Source organism: Ovis aries, chromosome 10 (assembly GCF_016772045.2).
Source record: "Ovis aries strain OAR_USU_Benz2616 breed Rambouillet chromosome 10, ARS-UI_Ramb_v3.0, whole genome shotgun sequence".
NCBI lineage: Eukaryota > Metazoa > Chordata > Mammalia > Artiodactyla > Bovidae > Ovis > Ovis aries.
Window position 1 is genome coordinate 13,885,354 of NC_056063.1, and position 27,037 is coordinate 13,912,390.

The 27,037-nt window shown below is 45.8% G+C and overlaps 1 protein-coding gene across 6 annotated transcripts in view; it reads right to left on the reverse strand.

Moving 5' to 3' along the window:
* The window catches only part of ENOX1 (ecto-NOX disulfide-thiol exchanger 1), a 658,121-nt gene that overhangs the window by 149,526 nt on the left and 481,558 nt on the right, over positions 1–27,037 (reverse strand). For all 6 annotated transcript variants that reach the window (XM_027973532.3, XM_060394299.1, XM_042254658.2 and 3 more), the window contains 2 exons: positions 25,492–25,725; positions 12,163–12,375 (listed from right to left, as the gene is read on the reverse strand). In XM_027973532.3, the coding sequence (XP_027829333.1) occupies positions 12,163–12,375; positions 25,492–25,725 (447 nt within the window). The remainder of the gene's footprint in view (positions 1–12,162; positions 12,376–25,491; positions 25,726–27,037) is intronic.

Sequence of the window (27,037 nt, forward strand, 5' to 3'; positions counted from 1 at the left end):
TATAAGGAAGCCCAGTATGTAAATTGCTGGAAAGGAGGTGGCAAAAAACGTCAAAAGAGGCGGAAATGACTTTAACAACAGCCGGAGAAAAGCTTTAAGTAAGCAGAATTTTCTAATACAAAGAAGCCAAATATTTGCGTTTATGTATAATAAAGGACAGAAATATATGAACCTAATAGAAACAGGAGATATTAAGAAGAGGTGGCAAGCATACACAGAAGAACCATACAAAAAAGAACTTCATGACCCAGATAACCACGATAGTGTGATCACTCACCTAGAGCCAGACATCCTGGAGTCCAACGTCAAACAGGCCTTAAGAAGCATCACTACGAGGACAAACCTACTGGAGGTGAGGGAATTCCAGCTGATCTGGATTCCAGCTATTTCCAATCTTGAAAGATGATGCTGTGAAAGTGCTGCACTCAATGTGCCAGCAAATTTGGAAAACTCAGCAGTGGCCACAGGACTGGAAAAGGTCAGTTTTCATTCCAATCCCAAAGAAAGGCAGTGCCAAAGAATGCTCAAACTACCACACAACTGCACTCATCTCACACGCTAGCAAAGTAATGCTCAAAATTCTCCAAGCCAGGCTTCAACAGTATGTGAACCAAAAGCATCCAGATGTTCAAGCTGGATTTAGAAAAGGCAGAGGAACCAGAGATCAAATTGCCAACATCTGCTGGATCACAGAAAAAGCAAGAGAATCCCAGGAAAACATGTACTTCTGCTTCATTTACTATGCTCAAGCCTTTAGCTGTGAGGATCACAATATGATGTGGAAGATTCTTAAAGAGATGGGAATACCAGACCACCTGCCTGATGAGAAACCTGTACTCAGGTCAAGAAACAACAGTTAGAACTGGACATGGAACGATAGACTGGTTCCAAATTGGGAAAGGAGTACGTCAAGGCTGTATATTGTCACCCTGCTTATTGAACTTCTATGCAGAGTACATCATGAGAAATGCTGGGCTGGAGGAAGCACAAGTTGGAATCAAGATTGCCGGGAGAAATATCAATAACCTCAGATATGCAGATGACACCACCCTTGTGGCAGAGAGTGAAGAACTAAAGAGCCTCCTGATGAAAGTGAAGGAGAGTGACAAAGCTGGCTTGAAACTCAACATTCAACCAACAAAGATCATGGCATTTGGTCCCATCATTTCATGGCAAATAGATGGGGAAACAATGGAAATAGTGACAGACTTTATTTTCTTGGGCTCCAAAATCACCGTGGACAGTAACTTCAGCCATGAAATTAAAAGATGCTTGCTCCTTTGAAGAAAAGCTCTGACAAACCTAGACAGCATATTAAAAAAGCAGATACATTACTTTGCCGACAAAGATCTAACCAGTCCAAACTATGGTTTTCCAGTAGGCATGTATGGATTTGAGAAGGACTGATGCTGAAGCTGAAGCTCTAATACTTCAGCGACCTGATGTGAAGAACTAAGTCATTAGTTCTTTCTAAGTCATTAGAAAAGCCTCTGTTGCTGGGAAAGATTGAAGGCAGGAGGAGAAGGGGACGACAAAGGATGAGATGGTTGGATGGCACCACTGACTCAATGGACATGAGTTTTAGCAAACTCCAGGAGTTGGTGATGGACAGGGAGGCCTGGCGTGCTGTGGTCCATGGGGTGGCAAAGAGTCAGACATGACTGAGCGACCGAACAATGATGGGGCAAGAAATTGCATTGAGCCCTTTCGGATATAAAAGACACCAAGAAAGAGTCTCAGAGTCTGGAAAGAGGGCCCCTGCTCACCTGTCTGCCAGACTGCAACTGATCCCTCTTGTGCGTCCTCAGTACGTGCTCTCATCTATTAAGAAAATCTGTCCTACTTCTGTTTATCACTGTTGTTGAATAAATGCCTCAGCCGGAAAAGCTCAAGGCAGGGCTGGGTGAGAGCTTTCAGGAGTCTAGGAGTGGCAGAGGGCTTTGGGGCACCCTGGGAAGGTGGGGAGCGGTGGTGAGCCTGCGTGGCTGAGGCTGCGGCTCCACCTCTCAGCAGCCGCGCAGCCTACAGAAACCTCCCCTGGTTTGAATCCCTCGGTCAACAGTGGTGGACCAGTTGGCCCCATGCATCCTTCCTACCCCTGCCGTCCCACCACACAGAGACCCGCAAACTTCTTGCGAAGGGACAGATGGCTTCTCAGTTCACATGCCGGCCTGCTCGAGCGGGGCAGGCCCACCTGAGCCGCCTGGCCCCTCCAACAGCGCTCTCCCACCATCTGTGGCCATGCTCTCACCAGCCTCACGGGACGGTGTCCTTTCTTTGAGCACACACTAACCTGCACTCCCTTCTCAGTTGCACGGAAAGTTGCATGGCCTTCAGGGTACTTTCCTGGCCCCTCACTTTCCCTCAGATCTAATGTGAAGGTCCTGTGGCTTTAAAAGTTCTTTAGTAAAAGATATTTCTTTTAAACATGTGATTCTTTCCAAAGTAGCTCAAAGACTGTTTCCTCACAGGAGCACCCCTGTTTCTCCTCCTCTTCCCCTCCCCCTTGTCCTGGGCAGTGGTTTCTTTCCCAGATCCTGCAACTGGGCTCGGATCAATGGGGGAAAGGCTTTCATCCTTAGTGCCTGAGAGTTATACATAATATTTCCTGAACTTCTGTATTTCACACAACATTTGTATGATAATTCTTAAAATCTAGCCCTCTAAAATTCTTCATTGTTCCAGAGTGTAACACTTAACTTCTCTCTCATCTTTTGCTACCCTTACATTTTAAAAGAAATGCCAATATCATAGTGTATTACTTAACCAACCATATATATAGGTAGAGGTAAGGCTTCTCAGGTGGTACAGTGGTTAAGAATCCACCTGCTGACGCAGGAGACCTGGGTTCTATCCCTGGGTCAGGGAAGAACCCCTGAAGAAGGAAAATGGCAACCCATTACAGCATTCTTGCCTGTGAACAGAGGAGCCTGGCGGGCTACATGGGGGTCACAAAGTCGGACATGACCGAGCATGCATAGAAAGACAGACAGACAGACGGAGGCAGTACCAAAAAGGCTCAACTCAGTTCTGGCAAGTTTCTAGAACCTTCTGCTATCTGCTTTGCTGTCCTATGAAACAGAAAACTGTGCTCATCCTTGACTGGGAAGTTATTACAAAAGATACTGTCTGGATATTTTATCCCCTAGAGCCAAGAGGTTTTTTTTTTTTAAATGAAACTTTCATTTGCAGCTCTGACAACACTGGCAAATACAGCCATCTGTGTAATTTAGAGGAGAAGCAGAAAACCTGGAGAGCCACTAAGGCAGTCCTGGGGAACCTTCTTCCCAAGGATGCACAACAGTGATGACGACCACAGACATGGGAAAACATTTTAACACTTCATAAAATTCTTTTTTTCCAACAGCAGGGACACGGGAGCCAAATTTCCCTTGGTGGAAATTTAAAAATATAAATAAATAAACTGCAAAGTTTGGCTCAGAAGTTCCTAAGGAGGAAATGATTTCAGAGAAAGCCTTTTAGGCGGGAGAAATGTGAACAAGGATGCCAATCTGCCTGAAAGGGGGGGGGGGTCGAGGTTTAGAGGGAGATCAGACACCCCTCACATTTCACTCCAGCCCTCTGCGTGCTACCTGGCACTTAATAGGGACCCAGTAAATATCGTGGATGGGTGTCATCACTCATTCAGACGCCAGAGGCTTTTACGATTTCAGTCAAGAAAACAGATGAGGACGTGCCAGAGGAGATGCAAGGTACAGCCTCTCTGATATGAATTTTGGCCGATCAATAGTCACACATGATCTCAGGGGGCAAACGTGGCTTACAGCTCACAGTGCCACCTGGAGCTGTAACCCCGCAGCGGGGCAGAGTCGGGAAAGGAGCGACTGGGGGGGGGGCACCCTCTGATCCTCTGTTCTGTGATCAGCTCAGGAGCCACTGACATCCTGGCTGGGTCCTGGCAGGTGCTGGCTGTGTGCAGACATTCAGGGATGTTCAGGGGCCGAAGCTGTTGATATAACACATGCATGCCTGTGTGGTCAGTTGTGCCCGACTTTGTGATGCCGTGGACTGTAGTCCACCAGCCTCCACTGTCCTCAGGGCTTCCCAGGCAAGAATACTGGAGTGGGTTGCCATTTCCTACTCCAGGGGATCTTCCTGACCCAGGGATCGAACCCCCTTTGCCCCATCTACTGCACTGGCAGGAGGATTCTTTAGCACTGAGTCACCTGGGAAGCCCGTTGACAGGATAAGGACAGCGGGATTTTCAGAGTGGGAAGAGAATCCTACGGGATCGTCTGGTCAGACACTTTACCCATAGAGATGGCAAAACAAGACTCAATGAGCTTCAAGATCTTTCCTAAAGTCACCTGCCTAACTTAACGATCCAGCTGGGACTAGAATCAGGATCTCCTGGTGCCTAGCTGAAAGTCTTTCCACTGTTTTTGAGATCTAAGACGAGGTTGATGCCATTCCCTATCATAAAGGTACAAAGCAAATTTGCATGATGGTTCTAACCTTTCCAATCGGCAGGTTAAAACAATATTAATAACAGTTCTATAATACTACTTCTACAAAATTCTCAACTACGGTACCCTCTGTGTATTTCACTTTTAAGGGGAAGGGTATATTAGAGCAAAGTCAGAAGAGATCACGGCTTACCTCAAAATCCAACATTGAGAATGAGTTTTAGGTTAACAGGTTCCATTGCAATTTCCAATCTTCAGTTTCGTCTACCATATCTGATCAACAACCAACACTTGTACTGAGGTGCTTACAAGTATCTCGTCTGAAAGTGGTACAGCGAGGTGAGAAAAGAGAACAGCAGATGGCCTCTGTCTTTGGTTAGCCTAAAAGCGCGCTAGAGGGAAAAACCAAATCCCCAAAACCTGATGCTTAGAAAATCATCAAATGCTCAAGTGGACAGTAAACAAGCGCCACAGAAGGGAGGAGAGAGGGTGGTGGAGATGTGTAGAAAAGACAGGAAAAGTTCACAGAGGAGGTGTGATAGGAGCTTCGATTTTGATCGGACAGGAGACAGGGAGGAGGTCCAAGCATGGAGGTGAGAGAGAGGGTTGCGCTAGAGGCAAAGACTTCCTTTCCTAACCATGTTGCAGCGTTTCTATTCGGTGTGATGCCAGCACACTTCTTTACCCCCACCTGCAAACTATAAATTCCTATTTATAACATCCTTCTCTGATCATTTTCAGCTTTCATAAACACACATCACACAAAGAAAGTGAACTGTCTGAGAAGCCAAGAGTCTTGGTTTCTAAGCTGCCCACAGACTGCTAAATGGTGGGGGCCCAAGAGGTCTGCTCGCAGAGCCTCAGTTTCCTCTTCTCTAAAATGAGAAGGTTTGGGCCGACAAGCGTCTGAAGTGCCCTCCAGGTCTGACACTCAACAATTTCTACTTTTCTGTTCTGCTCGTTAATATTTATGGCATGTACTTAAAAAAAAAAAAAAACCACAAAACTTTATTTTGTATTGGGGTAGAGCCAGTTAGGGGCTTCCTGGGTAGCTCAGTTAGTAAAGAATCCGCCTGCAATGCAGGAGACCCTGGTTTGATTCCTGAGTTGGGAAGATCCCCTGGAGAAGGGATAGGCTACCTACTCCAGTACTCTTGGGCTTCCCTGGTGGCTCATATGGTGAAGATTCCACCTGCAATGTGGGAAACCTGGGTTCCATTTCTGGGTTGGGGAGATTCCCTGGAGGAGGGCATGGCAACCCACTCCAGTATTCTTGCCTAGAAAATCCCACGGACAGAGGAGCCTGGGGGGCTACAGTCCAAGGGGTCTCCAAGAGTCAGACACAGCTGAGCAACTAAGCATGTGCACAGAGCCAATTAGGAATGCTGTGACAATTTCAGCTGAAAGGGGAAGGGACTCAGCCACATATACACATGGATCCATTCTCCCCCAAACTCCCCTCCCACTCAGGCTGCCACATAACATGGAGCAGAGCTCCCCTGCGTGACAGGCGGCTTCTTTACCGCTGACTCACCAGGGAAGCCCTCCGCGATGGCACATCTTAGCATCACCAGGCCCTTCTCCATCACCATCTGCTTCCTGTTTGCCTCTTCCCCACCTTCCTCGCTTTCCCGTCTCCTCTCTCACCGAGAAGTGTGCTGGGAAAGTCCCAGAGTGGCATGATCACGGAGTGTTTAAATTTTCATCAGACGTGTGTGCGTGTTGTAACAAGGCATGCACAATTGATCATCTTGGCATGCATATTAATAATTGAGGGCCGTAGAACATGCTTCCTCAACTTTATAAACAGTTTCTCTCTGAGCTTTGAAATGACAAGCTTTGCTCGTAACTGAAAAACTGAACGCAGGCAGGCAGGCCTATGGGGAGTTTCCTCTGAGGTATTAATGTTTAAAAAGCGAAGAAGATCAAAACCTGAAAGTCCCTCAGTTGGGAAACCAGGAGGAGTTTGGGCCCAATGGGCAGGTTAAGAGATGACATAAAGATGAGAAAAGGATGATGTGAGAACAAAATAGCATAAGGATAAGATGATTCACCTGTGCTGAATTGTTTTTTTTTTCCCTTTCTTTATATCTAGTAAATGAGAATCTATCCAGCTGGCCTTGAAAGGAAGGGAAAGACCCAGGGGCCCCAGCAGGATAAAGGAGGCTCTCATCTAAACATCTTTGAAAACTGCACATTCAGAGGTGGAAAATGATCCAAAATAGGAGTGGATGCTGTACTCCCAAAACTCGTGGTTGGGTTTGGCTGCTGCCCTTTGACACTCTGCACCAGGGCCCACATGGAAACAATTCCCATTGGATTATAGTTACATCGCCCACCCTGGGGTGAAGGCCGGAGATAGGAGGAAAGTCAGAAGTTAAATAAATGTTGGAGGAACTGAATAGCAGCAAAGCTAGAAGGGAACTGCTGGCCTCTGATGCAGACCTTGAAATAAATCACAGCTTTACATTATTATTCATGGCTCTTGATTCTTTCCCCCTTTGAGCAAATGCTATTTGTTCAAATATGAAAACAAGGACAAATGTGATCAGCAAAGCAAGGAGATACACGCATTCAACCCAGCTTAATGGACTAACATTCCATGGAATTTCCCTTTCCCTATTCAACAAAATCTATATAGGCATCCACACTTTTACTGCACTTGGACCTTTGTAATGTACCTGAATTTTCCTGGAAGTTGTTAGGTGGATACCTCCTTCAATGCCAGGCCAACCCCACTTACTGTAATAAGTTAGCTCAACAGTAGACCTGCTCCCAAACTACCTATGAACAACTCCCTGAGACTTGGCTTTCTAATGGACAGGCTCCCATGGAACGCTAGGACAGTTGTGGGGATCTTTTAAGTGGGAGGAAGACACTGCCAAATAACTCAGCAGATTTCCAGCCACTTTGCAGAGTGAAAGCTGAGATGTCACTCTTGAATCTTAGTGCTTTACAATCTTAATCTAATTCTAAAGGAGAAAGCCAAATGGGATTCTCGTGGTGTCTGCCAGGAATATTAAAGCCGACAAATGGGGGGTTTAACTTGTTCTGCTTTTGGAAAATTTGACAAGTATGAAGACTGCTGTGGACTTCAGCAGCTATTACTTTAGAGGCAGCTCTATGGATACCAAACTCAGCCTGCAGCCAGCTGGGGAAGCAGAAAACGTGGTGGAGACTGACAAACATTAACTCCACCAGACCTGAAACAAGATCTATTTCAAAATTCAAAGGCGGAGGAAATGTACCATACCTACCATGTTAGCCAGGTTACCACTACCATTTTCATGATGAATTTCATGTTAGAATCTGATCCCTTTTGCATCTGGGGAATTGTCATCTTTGTAACAGCACAAAGAAATGAATGGAAAATTCTGGTTGTTCAGTGAGCTGTACAATGCTCCTGTTCTATCTCAGAGGTTTAACTCCAGCTGAGGCCCACATTGAAAGGATCTGCCATCTTCAAGTCACCCTCAAGGGTCCTGGCTATTGAGGATTCACTCGAAGCCCTCTCAGGACAGTCAAGCTCACCTGGGCTTTTCACCATCTCTGTTGGCTGCCGAAATACTTCCGAGATCAAATTATAGGGTTAAGGAGGAAACTCTCAGGGAGATGGGGAATGCACAGGCTGTCAGACAGTGACAAGTGGGAGATGTCAATGTGAACGTTGGTGTTTATTTTGCTACCTCAACTCTCCTTATATCCTCTGGCCTGCAACCAAGTCTGGGAAAATATAGCAATGTCCAACAAAAGCATAGCTGGTGAGCTCTTTGTTCAATTTGTTTGATTACACATGCAAGGTGAAAACTCTACAGACAGGCTGACAAGCTCTTCTAGGAGGTTCCTGGAAACGTCTTAGCTCACTGTTTCAGGCTTACTTCCTGTCTTCCTTCCAATGTACTCATTCATTCACTCACTCACTCACCCATGGAATATTTCTTGCATATTTCCACATCCCTGATATAGATCGGTGACTACGAGACACGTCTTTCCCTTTGTGGCGCTTATAATAATAATCATAACCAGACAAATTATTAAATTATACCCATTTGGATGGGCTTCCCAGGTGGTGCTAGTGGTAAAGAACCTAACCGCTGACACAGGAGACGTAAGAGATGCAGGTTCCATCACTGGGTCATGAATATCCCCCTGGAGGAGGGCATGGCAACCCACTCCAGTATTCTTACCTGGTGAATCCCATGGACAGAGGAGCCTGGTAGGCTACAGTCCACGGAGTCACAAAGGGTCAGACACGACTGAAGTGACTTAGTATGCACCCATTTGGATAAGTGCTCTGAGGGACTGATAAAATATGAATGGTGAGCCTGTTAGGAGAGGGGAGATCAGGAAGGCCTCTCTGATAGGATGGCCTTACATCCAGGACTGAAAAGATGAGAAGGATGCAAGATTGCAGACTGCAAGGACAAGAACATCAGACAGAAGGAACGGATGTGTAGAGGCTCAGAGATGGGAGGTAGCTTTGATGGGCTCAGCAGGAAAAAGGCCAATGGAGATGACACCTCGTGAGTCGAGCAAAAGCTGACGCAGAAGAGGCAAGCACAGTGAGCTTGAGGCTTGGGAAGATGAATGTTATTTTAAGTGCAATGGAAATCTACTCAAGGGATTTCAGTGGAGAAGATGTGCTCTGAATTATGTCAGATGATGTGTGAAAAACAGATTGAGCTGGAGTAAGGTGGAAAGGGAAGAATCACACATGGCAGAAACTGCAAAATGTTTGCCTGCAGCCATTCTCCCCTCCTTCCTTACCTGAACTCCAGTTTTATTCTGGAGGGCAATGGGTCCAGTCAAGAGTCTATTTCCCATTTTCCTTGTATAAATAGCTTGGCATGGCTACATGTAATACTTCTGCACAACAAGACATAAATAGAAGCCTGTTGGGGACTTTTTGGCAAGTTTTGCTTTTCTGCTTTAAAGGTACAACCCTTTCCTCTTTCTTTCCTCCTCTCCTTTTTCTTCTGTGATTCCAGCTTGTAAAAAAGAAGTGATGGCAGGAGAAACAGCAGCCCTCTTAGACAACTACCTAAGAAAGCTAATAACGTCACAGAAACCTCAGGCCTGGCGGTCTTCAACTACCAAACCAGTGCCAACAATCTGGGTTTCACTGTTTGTAAAATGAAAACTCTCCATTTGTTAACATCAAGTTCGATGGGGTGTTTCTATTACTCCCAGGTGGACACCATCATCGTTCAGGCAGCCTGCACTTGAACGGCTATAATGAAAACGAAGTGGGCCAATCTGAATGCTGAAACAACGGGATTTCCCGATAGCCTAGATGGGCTTTGGTGGTGGGAGATTGTGGGTGTGAAAAGTCCTCAACAGGATCTGAGTCTGAGAATTAGTAAAATGGGAAGGAAAAACCCAAAGAGGGGCAGGTTTGAAGATCAAAAGCAAGAACTGAACTTTTGATATTGTACAGGTGAGGTGCCTAAGCGGTGTCTATGAGAGTAATCTCCATTCCTATGATTTCCATGAGACGGGATCTTCTTTCAAAATCCCTGGCCTTGCTCTGGCCCTTCATTCTCTCCTTTTCAGGGAGGGAGAAGGTAAAGCTGCTTGCCTAGACAGAATACAGTGAACCCTTGACTAACACGGGTTTGAGCTATGCAGGTCTACTCACATATACTGTACTACAATACGGCATCATCCATGCTTGGATATGGAACCCTGGACAGGGAGGGCCGGCTGCAAAGCTACACTCGGATTTTTCATCACACAGAGGCTCTGTGCCCCAAACCCCTGTACGTCACTCGAGGGTCACCTGTACTCATTCCGGCCAGCTTCTCCACATGTGATGTGGCACAGGCTCCATGGGAAGAAGCCTGTGGTCCTCGGTGCTGCCTGTGGCCGGAAACTCAACCCCCAGGTCCGCATCAGGAGGCCCACCACGTCGGCAGATCTTAGTCCCATGATCTGGTTCAGCCTTGATCAGGAGTAACAAGCTGGTGTTTGTGTCCCCACGTGCTAGACCTCTCTGTCTGTCTCTCAGTGGTTTCACACCTTGGCCCGCTTCTACCTTTGTAAGGTTGGACATGTCCTGCTCACTCAGCCACATGATCGCGTGCTTGTTTTTAACAGGGGCTTCTTGCAAAAGATACTGCCAGAAAAAACGAAAGCCCTCCCCTATTCTAACGCCTTCCTATATTTCTTGTGAGAGTCAAGGATCAAATCTTCCCTTCCCAGTGGGATGATAAACTGCATAGGAATGAGGATTTATTTAAAACTGATGCTAGTAAGCAAAGGGTAATCGATGATCATTCTACTGTTCAGGCAGCTGGCTTCTTGCCTCAACTTTGCAGAGGTTGTATTATTAGAATTGGTGTGGCCTTTCCCGCTCTCTGCTACCAACCCACCCTACCCCTCCTCCACCTACTAAATCCATTCTCTGTTTCCCTCCTTTACAGGTGGTCTGGGTATTAGTGTATTTATCCTAGCTCTAGTAACCCAAACTTCAGAACAGCTGGGCACACACAGTCGGGTAAAAGGTCATCGCTCACCATTAGGGAATCTAGGGAAGGTGATCTGACGGTGACCTCTATGAGATATACCAGTTCTATTGTTCCTGTAAAGACAGGTGTCCTAGGTTGGTGTCACGCTGGATATCTGGTCACTTATCAGAGTTTACGTTTGGGAGTTATTTGATGCTGCAGCAAAAATGGTCTTTCGACAACAAAGTCAAATAAAACACATTTACAGCGAGGCTTCTGGGTTTTCCCTCCCTTTTCTCTTTCCATCCTTTCAGGCACATTATTGCTGGAGTTTATACAGATGAAAGAGGTGATGGGTATTTTGGCATAGTGTATCATTGAAAATAATACTTATCCTCAGAATGGGTATGTAAATTGCATGTGTCGCCGTCCTGTGTGGGACCTTGCACCTGGTGTGGAAGGGAGCGTGGCATTGTCACAGTGCCAATAGGTGGCTTTTACCAGGCGAGGGCACATCAGCAGCTGTGATGCACGCGGCCACAGACGTAGAGAGCACGCCCATAAAAAAACAAAACAAAACAAAACAAAAAAACCGTCCTTTTTTTGAATAGAGCCCTGGGTAATTACCCTAACCATTGTTCTATGAGAAAGCCTTGTTTACACCCTTTCATCAGTATAGGATCTAGACGGGAACGATCACCGGCATTAAGCAGTGAAGGCAATTTGCTTTTTCAATGAAGAAAAGGACCAAAAAATAATAATAATAGCGCAGAAAGATCTCTGCTCCTGAGTTGCCCATGTTCACAGCCAAGGCTCACCTCACATAAAAAGGATCCTGAGGAGGAGTCTGTCTGACCTTCCTCCTAAACAGAGCCCCAGGATAACGAGTGACAGTGTGTCCTAGGGCTGTGTCTACTGTCAGCGCAGGGAGGATGTGGGTTCTGTGTACCCAGCCCACGGGGAGGGTGGCTGCCCTGAGGGGTGGTATGGACTGCGGAGGGTCCAGCAGGCGTGGGAGCATCTGTCCACCCCGCCCTGGGGCCTGGACGGGGTGTTCTGCGGAAAGGCTACAGAAACGTTGCTCACCTTGAGAAGTAAGCTCTCAGGGCGGGGTCCGTGTTCCTCCAAGATGCCACAGAACATGAAACTGGTTATGAGGTTTGGCCATTCGGTATGGAGTAAGATGGGAAACTATGGGACTACTTACCCCCAAATGGGAAAAAAAAATGAGTACACAAGGAAAGGCAACGTCACGACAAAAAGAGATGGCCCCCAGAAGTCTTACTTACATTGAGTGAGGATGCCGGTTAAGGCGTTTTTGAAATTCTCCTTGGCCTCCTCCATCTCCTGCTCGTGGGTGGCCTTCTCGTTCATCAGCCGGCGCACGTGGCTGTTGGCCGACTGCACCATGGAGTAGAAGTGGTTTGCGGACCGCCGGTTCACCTCTCCTCGCTCGATCCAGGACAGCAGCACCGTGATGGCCTCTGAAAACTTGCTATCGTCTGCAAGGGAAGACCACCAAGTTCAAATCACGCCAAGGTAAGGTCTTGGTTTTCACTTCGGGTCCTCTTCAAAGGCACAGCACGGTCCATCCTGTGTATATGTGAGTCTGTGTTAGTCGCTCAGTCGTGTCCGACTCTTTGAGACCCCATGGACTGTAGCCCACCAGGCTCCTCTGTTCATGGAATTCTCCAGGCCAGAATACTGGAGTGGGTAGCCATTCCCTTCTCTAGGAGATCTTCCCAACCTAGGGATCTAAGCCGGGTCTCCCACATTGCAGGCAGATTCTTCACCCTCTGAGCCACTAATGGTCACAACTTGACCTTGTGAGCTTTCCTGCAACTAATGGTTCCATCATCACTTAGCTTCTCTTTCCTCGTCTAACTGCACCGCATTGCAAAGCCCCCCAAGAAACAAAGAGTGGCTTACCCTCATACTACAAACTTGGTGAGCTCAGTTTTAGAAGATCTGTTCTGGGGATCCTTTGAAATATGACACAACTGCATTCTTCCACCAAACCCAGATTTCTCTTTCTCAAGACTGGCTCAAAACACGTTACCTATTTGGCCTCCAGTTCATTTCCTTATTCTTTTATTGGTAACGGCATACAGCAATATCAGTTTTCTGACTTAGAATCTGCTGAGTTATGGTCAGGATGTGGGTGACGGGTGAAATTACTTTTAAAACTAGTCATGATGTAAGATATTGTTCCCAAGGTGGTAGTAGCAATAGGTCAATTCTTGTTCTGCTGCAGTTCAAAACCAATTTCACTTTAGGTTTACTATAACGTATTTGATTATGGTGAAAACTAGACCATTTCCATGCTTTCAACAAAAGAGGACCTGTTCCTGGAGGGTGTGGGGGTCAGTGTGTGTGTTGGGCAAGGCTGCTAGAAATCCATTTGTATTTGATTTAGGAGTAAGGGGCTTGGGGTAGGGGACAGGAGGTTCTACCTGTAAGTAAGTGATAAAGTTCATTTCAAAAGAAAGCAAATAGACTTGCCTGTTTGCAAACAGTTACTGGAGCAGATCTCTGTTGTATGGCTTAGAGGTGGGAAAAAAGCAAGTTTGGAGGTGATTAATTGGAACCGGAAGTTGTATGTCAGTTATTACAGCATAAATCAGTCCTACTGCTGCAAGTACTGGGGTTGTCTAAACTTGAGAAGTCTTTCATTTTTGTATTTTTCTACCCTCTAAAAACATAATTTATGAAAAATATCCTAGAAGCGAACACATTATAAATTAATTATACTTCAATAAGAATTATTGTAAAAATAAAGAAAACAAAAATATCCTACATTTTCCAAGTAAATTGAGTAGAGTCTGGGTTCTAAAAATCAGGAGGAAAATTAAGACTAAAAGATTCAGATACTTATTTATTTGACAAATACAGAGCGGTTACTATGTTCCCTTTATTAGAGGAACACCAGAGACATCCTTATACACTGTGTATGTGTGTGTATTATTTATATATTATATTTGGTCATATATACATACACACACATCCAAATTCACACACACACATACATACATACATACATACATATATGCACACACACTCCAGATGAACAGATAGAGGGTGATTCCTGTTTAGTAAAGGAATCTTATTTTATTTTACTACCCAGATGTTTTCTAATCAACCACTGTTAGTATTTTACACCCCATAAGAAGCCTGCATATTCACAGTGCTTTCTGAGTTTTAGGCTCCCCTGGTGGCTTAGAGGTTAAAGAGTCTGCCTCCCATGTGGGAGACCTGGGTTCAATCCCTGGGTTGGGAAAATCCCCTGAAGAAGGAAATGGCAACCCACTCTAGTACTCTTGCCTGGAAAATCCCATGGATGGAGGAGCCTTGTAGGCTGCAGTCCATGGGGTCACTAAGAGTCGGACATGACTGAGCGTCTTCACTTTCACTTCTGAGTTTTGCAGAGCACTAGAAAAAAAACCCCTTAATCTCTTTTCTCCCAGGCATCCCCTCCCAGACTCAGACACGACTTCACGGCTGTGGCTGCTGCTTGCCCCACAAGTATGTGCAATGTACACAGGCAGGCTAGCCTGATCCGTGCCTGTGGAGCGGGTTCTGCTTTCTCCAGGCTGGAAATTGTGCTGCTGATGGGCCACCATCTCCAGTCCTCTCCTGCCCAGGTGGTGCCCATCTGGGCTTGGGGATCAGAGCTTTATTCCTGAGCAAACCTGCCCCCGGGGCCCTCACGCTTTGATCCGAGGAGATAACTGGCCTGAGGGAGGCCCACGGGGCAGCCTGCACAGGAAGGACTCAAGTTTCCTCGCCAGTTTCAACCTGCCACTGAGCTAGCGTGTGCACGTGTTCAGTGTCACGGCTGGCCCACAGTTTTAACTCTGGGATTTCAGTCTGAGTTCAACCCTCAGTGAACTCCAGCTGCATGAGTTTCTTATCTCATTTCATGGACCAGAGCAAGCTAGTACAGAGTCATCACACAACTTAACACCCTGTTCAGCCCGAGGAGAGGCCCATAATTTAGCCTGATGCTTGTGGGAGCCCCACTGCGACACTTACAGTCAGAATAAACTCCGCCTCCCTCCCACTCCCTGCCTCTCTCCCTGCCTATGTGTTAGGAGAATGGGCCTCCGAAAAGACAGCAGAAATCTACCTGACGCCTGTAAGAAATCCTTTTTAGCGCCCCTCCCCTCACATTTCTTAAAAGATAACAACAGAAAAGGGAACTCTTGACTTCATGGACCATTTTCCCCTTTTGCTGTGACTTTTTCATCTCGGTGTAACACAAAGAAAATTCCTAAACGTTTCTGTTATGGGGCTTCCGAGAGAGCGAGCGAGCGAGCGAGAGAGAGAGAGAGAGAGAGAGAGAGAGAGAGAGAGCGAGCGAGAGAACGAGAGAGAGTGAGCATGCATAAACAATGGGGTCCCATCTTCCTTTCACCCATGAATGGGCATGGTTTTTCTTCTCTTACCTGTGGTTACACAGATCATAAATACCCTAACTTAGTGCCAGGAAGAACACACTTATATTTTAAAAACAGATGTTTGCTCAAATGATCTAAAAGCCAAGTTTTATTGTTCTTCACTCTTAGACCTAAAGCGTAAGTTCACCAGTGGATTATAGTTAATATATAGTTTTCAGAGAGAGAGAGCAATTTTAGGATTAAGCAATTTAAAATACACAATGAAAAAGCAGTGAAAAAGTAAGTAGGCAAGAGACTTGCTAATATCATAACAAGTAATAGTAGGCAGATTCCATTTTCTCACTATATATGAATAAAATAAAATACACATGATATATTGTATATATCATATACATATGTACATATGGCTTAGTATATAGTTTTGAAAACGTCCAGTTTCATCATTTCTGAACTTTCTGCGGCAGGCTCATGGATGACTGATGCACTACATTTAAATCAACCATGAAAACATTCGTTAACATGTGATTGGTTAAGTCTAGTCAATATTTGTTGCCATGCAAGAAGTGAATTTATATTAATTAAGACTAAGTTGGCAGCTCCTTCTGAATGGCTACATGAGTGTGTTGGGAGTGGTCATTTTCAATATCCAAATGAAAATTCAATTCTGCCTTCAAGGGAAAGATCACTAAGAAAACAGAAAACAATATAAACTAATTTAAACAGGACATAGATTGCAGCGCTACTAAAGCTATTCATGTGGAAAGAAATTAAAACGGCTCATAAAAATCACATCCAAGATGCAATTAGAAAAATTCCAAATACTTTTCGTGAACATGCTTGGACTTAACTCTGAACACTAGTGCCCTTTAGAAAACAGAATGGGCGAACACACCTTCTTTGCACTAAGAACCGGGAAGGTTTTCACATTATGGAGCGACTATGGACCATCTGGTCTTCCCTAGTGGATAAGACCGTAAAGAATCTGCCTGCAATGCACAAGACCTGGGTTCAATCCCTGGGTCAGGAAGATCCCCTGGAGAAGGGAATGGCAACCCACTCCAGTGTTCTTGCCTGGAGAATTCCATGACAGAGGAGCCTGGCAGGCTACTGCCCACGGGGTTGCAAAGAGTCAGACACAACTAAGTGTCTTTCACTTTCACATAGACCATTTACTTGCTCACTAAAAATTCCCCAATGTTTCCTAATCAGGGACCTCGCAATGTCACACCTGGATTACTGCAATCATTTTTTCCATGGCCTCCCTTGATTGGCATTTCCCCTTTCAATCCATTTGCTGTTCCTTTGTCATGCTCCTCTTTGTTAACACAGTTTTGACCAGAGATATATTAATATCTCTTTTGTTACCTCAGTATTGACTGGAGACTTATCAATACGTTTTCAGAGAGTGATACAATGAACATCATCAGGCGAGGTTGTTAGAGCTTAAAATTGATCAAGTGTTCATTGTACAAATTATGACTGTTTATCTTTCACATTTTGCTCCATTAGGTTTCTGTTCCAGCCTTGTGTGTATTATAAGTGTAAAAATTTTCAAAAATGACACATTGCGAAACTTTTAATGAAAAAGAATTTTTCGGTGAATCTTATGCAGATACCTTGATTGTCCGAGTGACGTATATACTAGTGTTTCAGAAGATGCCAGTTCTTCAGAATATAGTTCTGATTCAGACAATGTGAATATTAGAACAACAAAAAGACAAAAAACCTTAGTGATTGATTCTGACACAGAAAGTGAAAATGAAAGTCACAGTGCTGGAGACTGTTCCTTTGCTTCTACAGAAGAGTGGATTGTAGACAACGTTTCATGAAAATTAGAAGACTTTACACAGGTGTGCCAGGTGTAACTACTGCATATAATAACTGGCAAGTGTTAATAAAACAACAGAATTATTTTTTGGCTGGTCAAAATAAAAATAGCCAGCCTCAGATATTAGTTTCTGCAAAAAAAAAAAACAGTTAATAATGAGTTAAGCACCCTGCCCTTGCCTCCCTTATTCTGCATCTGCTGTGCACTCATCCTAGGGTCCCTGCAGATCCTGGTCAACCCAGCTAACTGATCTGCCTCCCTCAAGAGTCAGCCTAAGTGCCTTTCATAAAGGAAGCTTTTCTGTAACCCTAACATGAATCAAGGATCCCTTTGCTAATGTTTCCACAATTCCTTACATATCCTGCTATTAAAATATTAGTCATTCTGTATAGTAATTGTTGGTTCATGTACCAACTGGCCTTCCAAGCTCTGAGGGTCAGGATGAGAAGAAAATTTCCAAGACATATTTCAACCTTCTGTTCACTCTGAGTTTTTCCCTTTGTAGTTTATTTCATTACACTCTATGTCTAATAGATTTTGCAGTGCATTAGTACTGGAAAGTTACAGCAAGTCCAATGGTCAAGAGTTGATAATAAACATTTTAATTTCATGTTGAAGAGTATTTTCACGTTGTCCACCAGAGATAAATGTTCTCATGGCACTTAGGCTGGCTGGTCCTTTTATCCCTCAGGCCTCTGAGGTTATTTCCATTAGCAATGAAAGTTAAGAGTGATCTTAGAAAATTACACAGAAGTCTTCCACAGTAATATGCTAACCAGCTTATCCAATGACTTAAAAATCTTTTGAAAGTTTTTTTTTAAATTCTGGAAAAGTAATAACCTTTGCATTTAACCTTGTATTTAGCTTTTTAATTCTGGGAAGGGAATGATTTAGCTTTGTGAGGACTAAAGAATATTATAATGATGGTCACACTTCAGTGTCACTACCTGAATCCATACCCAGTTCATTTTATTTCTCGTTACTTCAGAATTTGTCAGCCTCTCTCCCTATCCCCCTTTCTCATGTTTATTCAGCATGAGGCACTCAGTAGGCATTTTAAAAATTGCATATGGGATACATGCATGCATTCTAAGTTGCTTCAGCTATGTCTGACTCTTTGTGACCCTGTGGACTATAGCCCACCAGGCTCCTCTATCCATGGGATTCTCTAGACAATAATACTGGAATGGGTTGCCATGTCCTCCTCAAGGAGAATCTTTCAGAACCAGGGATCAGCTGTTTCCTGCACTGGCAGGAGGGTTCTTTACCACTAGCGTCACCTGGGACACTCAGATATGGGATACATCTTTCCTATTCAAAGACCATAAGCATGAGTCTCATTCTGGGGCTTGCTGAAAATACAGTCTCACCCTTACTCAGGCCTCCTGACTCAGAATCTGTATCCTCATCCAAGTGTTTCATATGCACATTGAAACTAGAGAAGACCTGGAAGAAATCACTCAAGAAAAACCAGGGAAACTGGTTAGGAGCTTACCTAACTTAAAAAAGATCATGAAAACCAGAAATGGAAAAGGGCATCTGAGAGAGTGGAGAATACTGAAAGGCCTTCATGTGATTCCCGCGAGATTTGTGAATCTCTGTCCGCAAATCCTCTACTCCCACTTAAAGAACAGCAGCTTAAACATCAGTCATCCTTATGCCAGAAAAAGAATGTGAAAAATAAGCCAAAGTCTTGGAAATGGGCACTGAGAGGGCAGCAGATTCTTTTGATGGAATGCCGGACTCAAGGACCCTCTGGGATTTTCTGATTTTACAGTGGTGTGAATCTCCAACTGTCATTGACTAGGCTATTTTACCATGCTTTAGCGACACAACATAAATTGTGAAAACTGATAATGCAAATAATTCTTCTCTGTAATAATGTAAATGAATTTTTGTCCAAAAGAAAATATAAGTCTTTACAAAGCAAACTCTTTTGAACCAGTTTTAACATCTTACTCATTCTCTCATTAATTAATGACTTAAATCGCTGACACATGTTCATTTCATATTTGTAAGACAGTCATGATTCCATTGTCACAGCATCCTTGAGCAAGCACTGACTGCAAGCTCCTCGAAGGCAGGACCCATGCGATGGTCATATCTGCAACCCCAGGCAGGGCATAGAGCCCAGGACCCAACAGGTGGGCACTCGGTGACTTTAATGAAATGGATGTACAGGCAATGAAGAGGAAAAGGAATCAAACTGGTAAGCAGTTTCTTCTCCCTCTTTGTGGGCAGAGGAGATCTGGCCCTGAACTTCAGAAGGCAAGGGCAGGATGACTTCAGAGAACAGCACTGAAATATGTACATTACCATATGCAAAGCAGACAACCAGTGCATGTTCGATGCATGAAGCAAGGCATCCAAAGCCGGGGCTCTGGGACCACCCAGAGAGATGGGGTGGGGAGGGAGGGTGGGTTCAGGATGGGCCTCTGGCCGATTCACACCGATGTATGGCAAAAGCCATCACAATACTGTACTCATCCTTCAATTAAAATAAATAAATTATATACATAGGCAGGACAAGAGCCGAGACAATGAACCCTGAATATGAAAATTGAAATGCATTAGTGGAACCTGATTTCTGGCGGGTCCAGAAAGGAATGATAGGAAGGGAGAGTTCACATTTGAACAAAATGTCTCATGAATGAGAGGAAAAAAGTAAGACATTCTACAACGCTTTTCAAAGAAATGGGGATGGACACACACACACACACAAACATACTGAATGATGTGTCTATAAAATTGTCCCTGGTTTCTGGCTTGATAGGTAGAAATAACTTACAGTGTACATATTGATCCAGGCAGAATGGCAATTTCAGGCTGGCACTACAACATCGCCAAAATTGTACTATGTGTTCCTAAAACATGGACATCCCAAAACAAAGCTCCATCTCTGGCTGCTCAATTAACCATCAGAAGGGGTGGCACCTCACCTACCCTTCAGATCACAGATAGCATGAAAGGCTACAGAAATGATTAATATTTCCCCCCTACCCTACCTAGCACCCTGGTGGCTCAGCGGTAAAGAATCTGTCTGCAATGCGGGAGACGCAGGTTTGATCCCTGGGTTCAGACGATCCCTTGGAGGAGGGACATGGCAACCCACTCCAGTATTCTTGCTTGGAGAATTCCATGGACAGAGGAGCCTGGCAGGCCATAGTTCATGGGGTCACAAAGAGTCGGCCACCGTTTAGTGACTAAATAACAATAACCACCCTACCCTACAAGCTCACTCTCTCCCTCATAAACACACACACACACACACACACACACAATCTCTCAGATTTAGCACATGAACGTGCACTGATTATTCCTGCTTTTGGATCAGGCAAAATGTGAATTTTCATGTGATGGCCCATCTCACCTCTGTGAAGGTCAGTAATGTCAAAGAAGTGATTCTCAAACAGGCTCCCATGCTTCACATCTCCTATGCCCTAAGAAGGAAGTCTGGCTTTCAGCTAATGGGATTTCCACTTGGCTCATAGCATTATTGATTCTTTCTTTCTTAGAACCACAAATGTTGATGACAATCTCAGTAAGACGCTGGCAACCTCTTCCACCCTTTCTCCCTCTGGTAGGCTGTTTCGGGGGCCATTCCGTATGCAAATGAGACAAGTCCTTGGAAATTGGGAATGTTGATCCCAGGAAAATTGTATCCTGGATAACACATCAGGGAGTCCCAAGGACACTGCTTGCAAAGCTTTGTCAAAACTTCACCTGAGGCCGAGAGAAAACATTCCTTTCATCACATGGTGAAAGATAATGCGAAATTTTCTAAAAGGGGGAAAAGTACACAAAAACTTAGAAACGCTCTTGCCAGGAGAAATCCCCCCATGAATCAGGAAATCATCTCTCCTCACTGTCCAATCAATCTCTTCCTTCCACAGTCCAAACACAAGGCTCCTCCCAGGGTGGATGGTCTGTCTTAGAAAGGCAGAAATTCATTATCTCGTCTGCTGGGTGCTACCGTCTCCAATAAAGCGCAATTATGCTGGTATCGAGCCCCTTCTCACTTTCTCTAAGCCGTGCTATAAACTCTGCATCTGTGGGAAGTTACTTTCCAGTCAGTCTTCATTAAGTGGAATCGTCTCAGAACAATGTCTATTTAATCCGCGGGGTGCCCACTAATTTTCTTTTTTAGAATCTGCATTAACCTTAACAGACGTTGGGCGTTTGGTGCCTTAGACACTACACAATTGCAACTCAATGTCTCGTCTGACTTCAGAAGGCCCGGGGCTCACTAGATCGGGGCTATCGAGTGCCAGGAGGTTGGCCACCTCTCATCCCAGAACAGTGCTTTGTTAACGGCCTGGATCACTCAGGTAAACCGAAACTAAAGGGGCTTTGTGGCTTCAAGAGTGTCAGGGGTCCAGTAGAGCGTTCAGGGATACGTGTGGAGTGAATGAAAGATGGCTGAGGGCGTGTCCCCATGCCCTCCCCATGCTTTCATTCCTGGCGTTGTGGGCAGAAATGCAACACGCTCACAAGCTCCAAACAGCGAAGGAAGAGCGAAATGGAATGACTTACTGAGCATCTATTATTCAGCATAGTTTTAACACTGGGCAGGACATGGAGGGCCTTGTGGGTCATAACAAAGACTTGGCCAGACGGGAAGGATGAGGGGAAGGGATAGTTAGGGAGTTTGGGATGGACATGTACATACTGCTATGTTTAAAATGGAAAACAAGCAAGGACCTGGTGTAGAGCACTGGGAACTCTGTTCTGTGGCAGCCTGGATGGGAGGGAATTCTGGGGGGGAATGGATACATGTATAGGTATGGCTGAGTCCCTTTGCTATTCACCTGAAATGACCACAACATTGTTGATCTGCTATACCTCAATACAAAATAAAAGCTTTTCAAAAAAAGATTCAGCTAGTACAGATTTTGCTGGATAAAGCTGATTTTCCACAAGAAAACTGTAAGGATAAACAAGTATGATATAAAAGAGGGGAAAAAATGCTTGTAATAAACCTGAGATAGCAAGATTTCTCATGGGAGGAAAAAAAAAATCAAATCCAATTAGGTATTTTCAGATTGCATTTCCATTTCCTTTCTGACCCAGGCTTATTTTACCTGAGGTCTTGATGGCATTTTATATCCCCTTATCAAGGAAAATCATCTTCAGGGAAACAGTTTCCTTGGCTCCTCCTGTCTGGCTTTGCAGTGTTAGAAGGAGCATGGAGTGGATTTCCTCTCTGAGGCAGACAATTTCCTAAGCAATTAAATGCTATGCTGTTTATGCTCCAAACTCTGTGCTCTGGCTGAAACTGTCAAGCTTGATGCTACCTGACTGTTGCCTAAGATGTTGCCCAGGCTAGTTCATTCTACTGTAACTGCCATCTATTAAAATTTCCAATCTGTTCTCTCCTCAAGGGATCACACAGTACTTGGCAAAGGTGCTGCTTCTAAATTCTGCATATTATGCCCTTCTATATAAATATATATTTTTGAAATGGCAGGGTTTGTAAATGACTTTACCAAACGGATACCCCAGTCTGCTATCCTCTTACAGGAAAGGCCACGCTGTGTGGCTTGTACGTGCAGACACTCTGGTGCTGGCTTCTTAAAAAGAACATTAATGCAGATGCTGAGCTTTCCTGAAACTCCTCCATGGGTTACAGCACCAGGGTGCACGTTTCTGTCACTTCCTGGTGTGGACACGATCGAAAGTGGTAGAGCTGATGTAGTACATTTAGCTGAAACTACACAACGTGCTAGAGACAGTAGTGTTAGTTGCTCAGTCATGTCCAGCTCTGAGACCCCATGACTGTAGCCCGCCAGGCTCTTCTGTCCATGGGATTCTCCAGGCAAGAATACTGGAGTGGGTTGCCATTCCCTTCTCCAGGGGATCTTCCTGACCCAGGGATCAAACCCAGATCTCCTGTGTGGCAGGCAGATTCTTCACTTGTCTGAGCTACAGGAAGACAATGTGCTGGAGAGTGAAGGAAAAATTATTTGTTCCGAGATCAACATTCCTGCTTGAGAAGGGTGTTCTTTCTCACTCGGCCCACTCCTTACAGATTCTGGTCTGAACAGAAAAGTGAGAGGGTGTCTACATTTGCATGTTATATGCTTTTTATTAAAGGGACAGCCACAGCCTATGTATTCATGATGGCAGGGCTCGCCTTTGTAGAGAGGCAGAGTACGTGCCAAGGGGCATTGCTAAGAGGGACTCCACAGTTATGTCAACTAAAGAAGGTTCCACGAGGACTAAGTCATTGGCCACTGCAGCTGCTGGCTTTCAACATAGCCTGAAAGGAATTCAGAGGAGGGATTAGGCATGTGGCACTCTGTGCTCTGGGAAAACCAGCAGAATGGACCTCCAGATAGGCAGATATTTGGGGGAGGAAGTTTCATGAGCCCAGATTCTTGCCTTGTCCCTCACAGAGAAAAGTACTAAAACTGTTTACCAAGATGTCTGTTCCTCGTGATGAGCAACAACCTTCTACTGAGATGCCTGCTTGGTGGCAGGTAGCCCCTTCCCCAAAATCATGCATATGCTTCCTCTTTTACCTGTAACTCTGGAAAAGCTCCTCAGAGCCATCTTGAGAGGCTGTCTTCTGAGCTGTAGTCCTCAGTAAGACACCGAATAAACTCAACTCACAGCTCTCACAAGGTGCATTTTTCAAAAAATTTTCCAAGTCCACAGTTTCAGAGGGGCATTTCAGTGGCAATTACATCTGATTAAGGGTCCCCAAGGCCAAAGGAGAGGATGAAGACTAGAAGCAGAAGTCTTTTTTTTTTTTTAATTCTTTTTTAGGACTTCCTTGGTGGCCCAGTGGTTAAGAATCTACCTGTCAATGCAAAGGATGCGGGTTCAATCTCTGATCTGGAAAGATTCTACAGGTTGTGGGGCAACTAAGCCCGCCCTAGAGCCTGAGCTCTGCAACCAGGGCAACCACAGCAATGAGAAGCCTGCGCCCAGCAAGTGCAGAGTAGCGACCCCTCACCGCAACCAGAGAAAGCCCACACGCGGCGACAAAGACTCAGGGAAGCCAAAGATAAATGAATAAATAAATAAATGACTTTTTTTAATTCTTAAAAAAAAATAGAATGTCAACTTTTTATCTTCCGAAAATAGGTCTGGGGCAGCTTTTCAAGCTTCCTTTAGTGAAAACACACAATCCACTTTGAACACCGCCAGCTAGGCTCTAAAACACTCCCAAGGATAAATCATGTCTCTCCTCTCCTAAGAGGCCTTCATGACTTCTGCACTGTTGATGGAGTAAAACCCAGATCCAGTGGCAGCCCTCGGGGCTCCCCCGTCTGGCCCCACACTGGGTTCCCAGCGTCACCTTCACTCCTGTGAACTTCCAAGCGGCTCTCACGTTCCAGAGGAGGCAATGTGCCTCTCTCCTTCTGTGCCCAATTCCCCATCTGCTTCCTGGCGTCTTTATTCCTAGGGCTCCCGCTTCCGACAAGAATGTCTTTGGGCCCTTTATTCTCCTGGAGGGGGTAAGAAATTCTTGTTTCTCTTGCAAGGTTCAAGCTCTGCCTCCTCTGTGAAAGCTTTCTTGACACCTTCCTCAACATCACGCATGCATGTCCCCGAGTTCCCCAGCTGCTCACATACCGATGGAGTGTCACTGGCTTTGTCACAGGGCATTGTTTCCTTGGAGACATCCGTGTGTGGCCAGCGACCACAACCTGTGTCCTCTCTTTAAAACCTGACATGCCCGATAACAGAGGAGGGGTTGACCGCAACTCTGATCCAGAAGGAAACAGAACTCACACACATGTCCTCCTACCTTCAAAATCTGGACCCTCCCCAATTATCTGTGGTTCACTGCGGCAGGTACTAAAGCCTCCGTCTGTCTCTCCCAGGGTCTCAAACCCGGGAGATGAGCACAGCAAACAATCAAAGAAATGAAACGCTCTCACTTCTAAACCTCATTCTTCTGCAGCTGTTAGCAGGGTCCCTTCCACCGCGGCTCTGAAGACAGAGGGGCCCTCTTCTACATTTCTCTTCTGTCCTGCATGTGCCCCCAGCCTGATGAGCCTTTGGGGAAGCTTGGTTAAGAGCCCAGTGGAGGTGCAGACCCTACAGATCAGCAGGAGCCCTGGGACCACCCGGCCCCGCAGGAGGAGACACAGGCCCATTCAACACGGGTGGGAACCTGGCAGCCTGCTTTGCAGTTAGTACAGCTCTCCTGCCCGTCTTTGCATGAATTTTGTGAGTGATGAACGCACCCGATCAGGGAGAACTCAGGGGCGAGGGCCAGGTGGGGGCCGGGTTCTGTCCCGGGAGCATGAAGAAGCCCGAGTGGGTGACACCAGCTCTATGAGATCAGGATGCAAAGGGCCAGGAGAGACGCCCAGGGCCTCGGCGCCTGGGGAGGGCGCTGGCCGGCGCGGACGCAGAGGAAGCCAGCGCCAGGCTCCTACCTTTGAGCTTCTCGGCCAGCAGGGCGGCCTCGTGCTCCGAGTAGTGCATGATGGGCGGTGGCGAGGGCGGCCGCAGGCGGTCCTCCTCCAGCTTGCGCCGGTGCCGCTCCTCGCGGGCGCGCATCCGCTGCTTGCACTCCCACTCGTAGAAGTCGTCCCGTGCCTGGGCAAAGTCCACGTGCAGGCGGCCCGAATCCTTTTTGTCCGTGCTGGACCCTAAGCGCATCCGGTAACCTGAAACCAACGGGGGAGCCTCTGGTCACATCACAGGGTCATGACATGGTCCTGTGCCACTGTCGACAGTCGGGTCCAGGCCATTCAAGGTGAACCTAGGAGCTCTTGCTGACCTCTTTTTCCCTTAGGAAGGACATCCTTCCCGGGGGAGGTGGGAAGCTGCCGTCCTCTGCGATTTGGAACGGGCCAGGGCAGCTAAACTCTTCCATGGGAGGTGATCTCCAAGCCAGTGTTACCAAGATGATCGCAAGAACCAGGACACCTCTCCTAACTCCTTCTTCCCTCTGGCTTCCAGGAAGCTCACAAACAAATGGAGCAGGGAGCTTTTTATCTATCCACCCCTGCTTTTTATGGCCTCAATCTTCTATTTTCAATGTACTGTAACTCTGCCTCATAAGCTCACTTACATTCTTTTTAGAAAGTGATGGAGTATGAGTAAAGAAAGAATATCTATGATATTTAAAAAGGTCTACGTAGTAAATTCTACCACACCTCACTCACAGGCTATCGCTTCATTCTCCTATTGCTTCATTCTGCCACTCTGTTCTCTCTCGGCAGCTGCAAAAGACAACTACCATGGCAATTTGGCAATGTTGTTTTATTTCTACTTATCCTCTGGGGCATACAGGAGAATATTTTACCTTCAATCAAGAGGCCTTCCTTACAGCCCTCCAGCACCTCATCTGGCACACAGCACTGCATGGATTGTTTGTGTGTAATCTCAGAGCCACAGGAACCCGTGTGAGAACCCAGAGCTAGACCAAAAAGAAAAAAATGGGGGGGCCCGGAGATCTCTGGGGGCTACACAACTTACAGAGATTATGAGCTGCAATTGGAGCTGAGACATCAACACACACGGAACTGCAACCGGACCGCCAGCCTAACTTCAAATGGAGGAGGCTTGGCTTTGAGGTTGCTCTTCAGTTTGGGGTGCTCGGATTTTAGAAACATAAATTCAGGTCCCAGCAGGATCCCGGCTGTCGGGGGCCACCAGAAGAGAGAGCAGAAGGAGCACTTCTGCTGTGTGGGGACTGCGCATATGAGCCACCACTCTGAGATGCTGGGCGGCACGGCACTGACGCTCGAACTCTTGTGGTGGATTTCAGTGGACCGTCTCAGTATCTGGGGTTGAAACTGAGCCGAAAATCCCAGGACGGCCTGGCGCCTCCCCAGGAGGGCACTTCACATCTTTGAAAAGTTACAAATGTGAAACTGATCTCACATCTGATTCCTGTTATGACTGTCTCCCTTCCAGGTTTAAACGATAGTCTCCCAAAATGGGAAGACATAACAATACCTATCAATACTGATC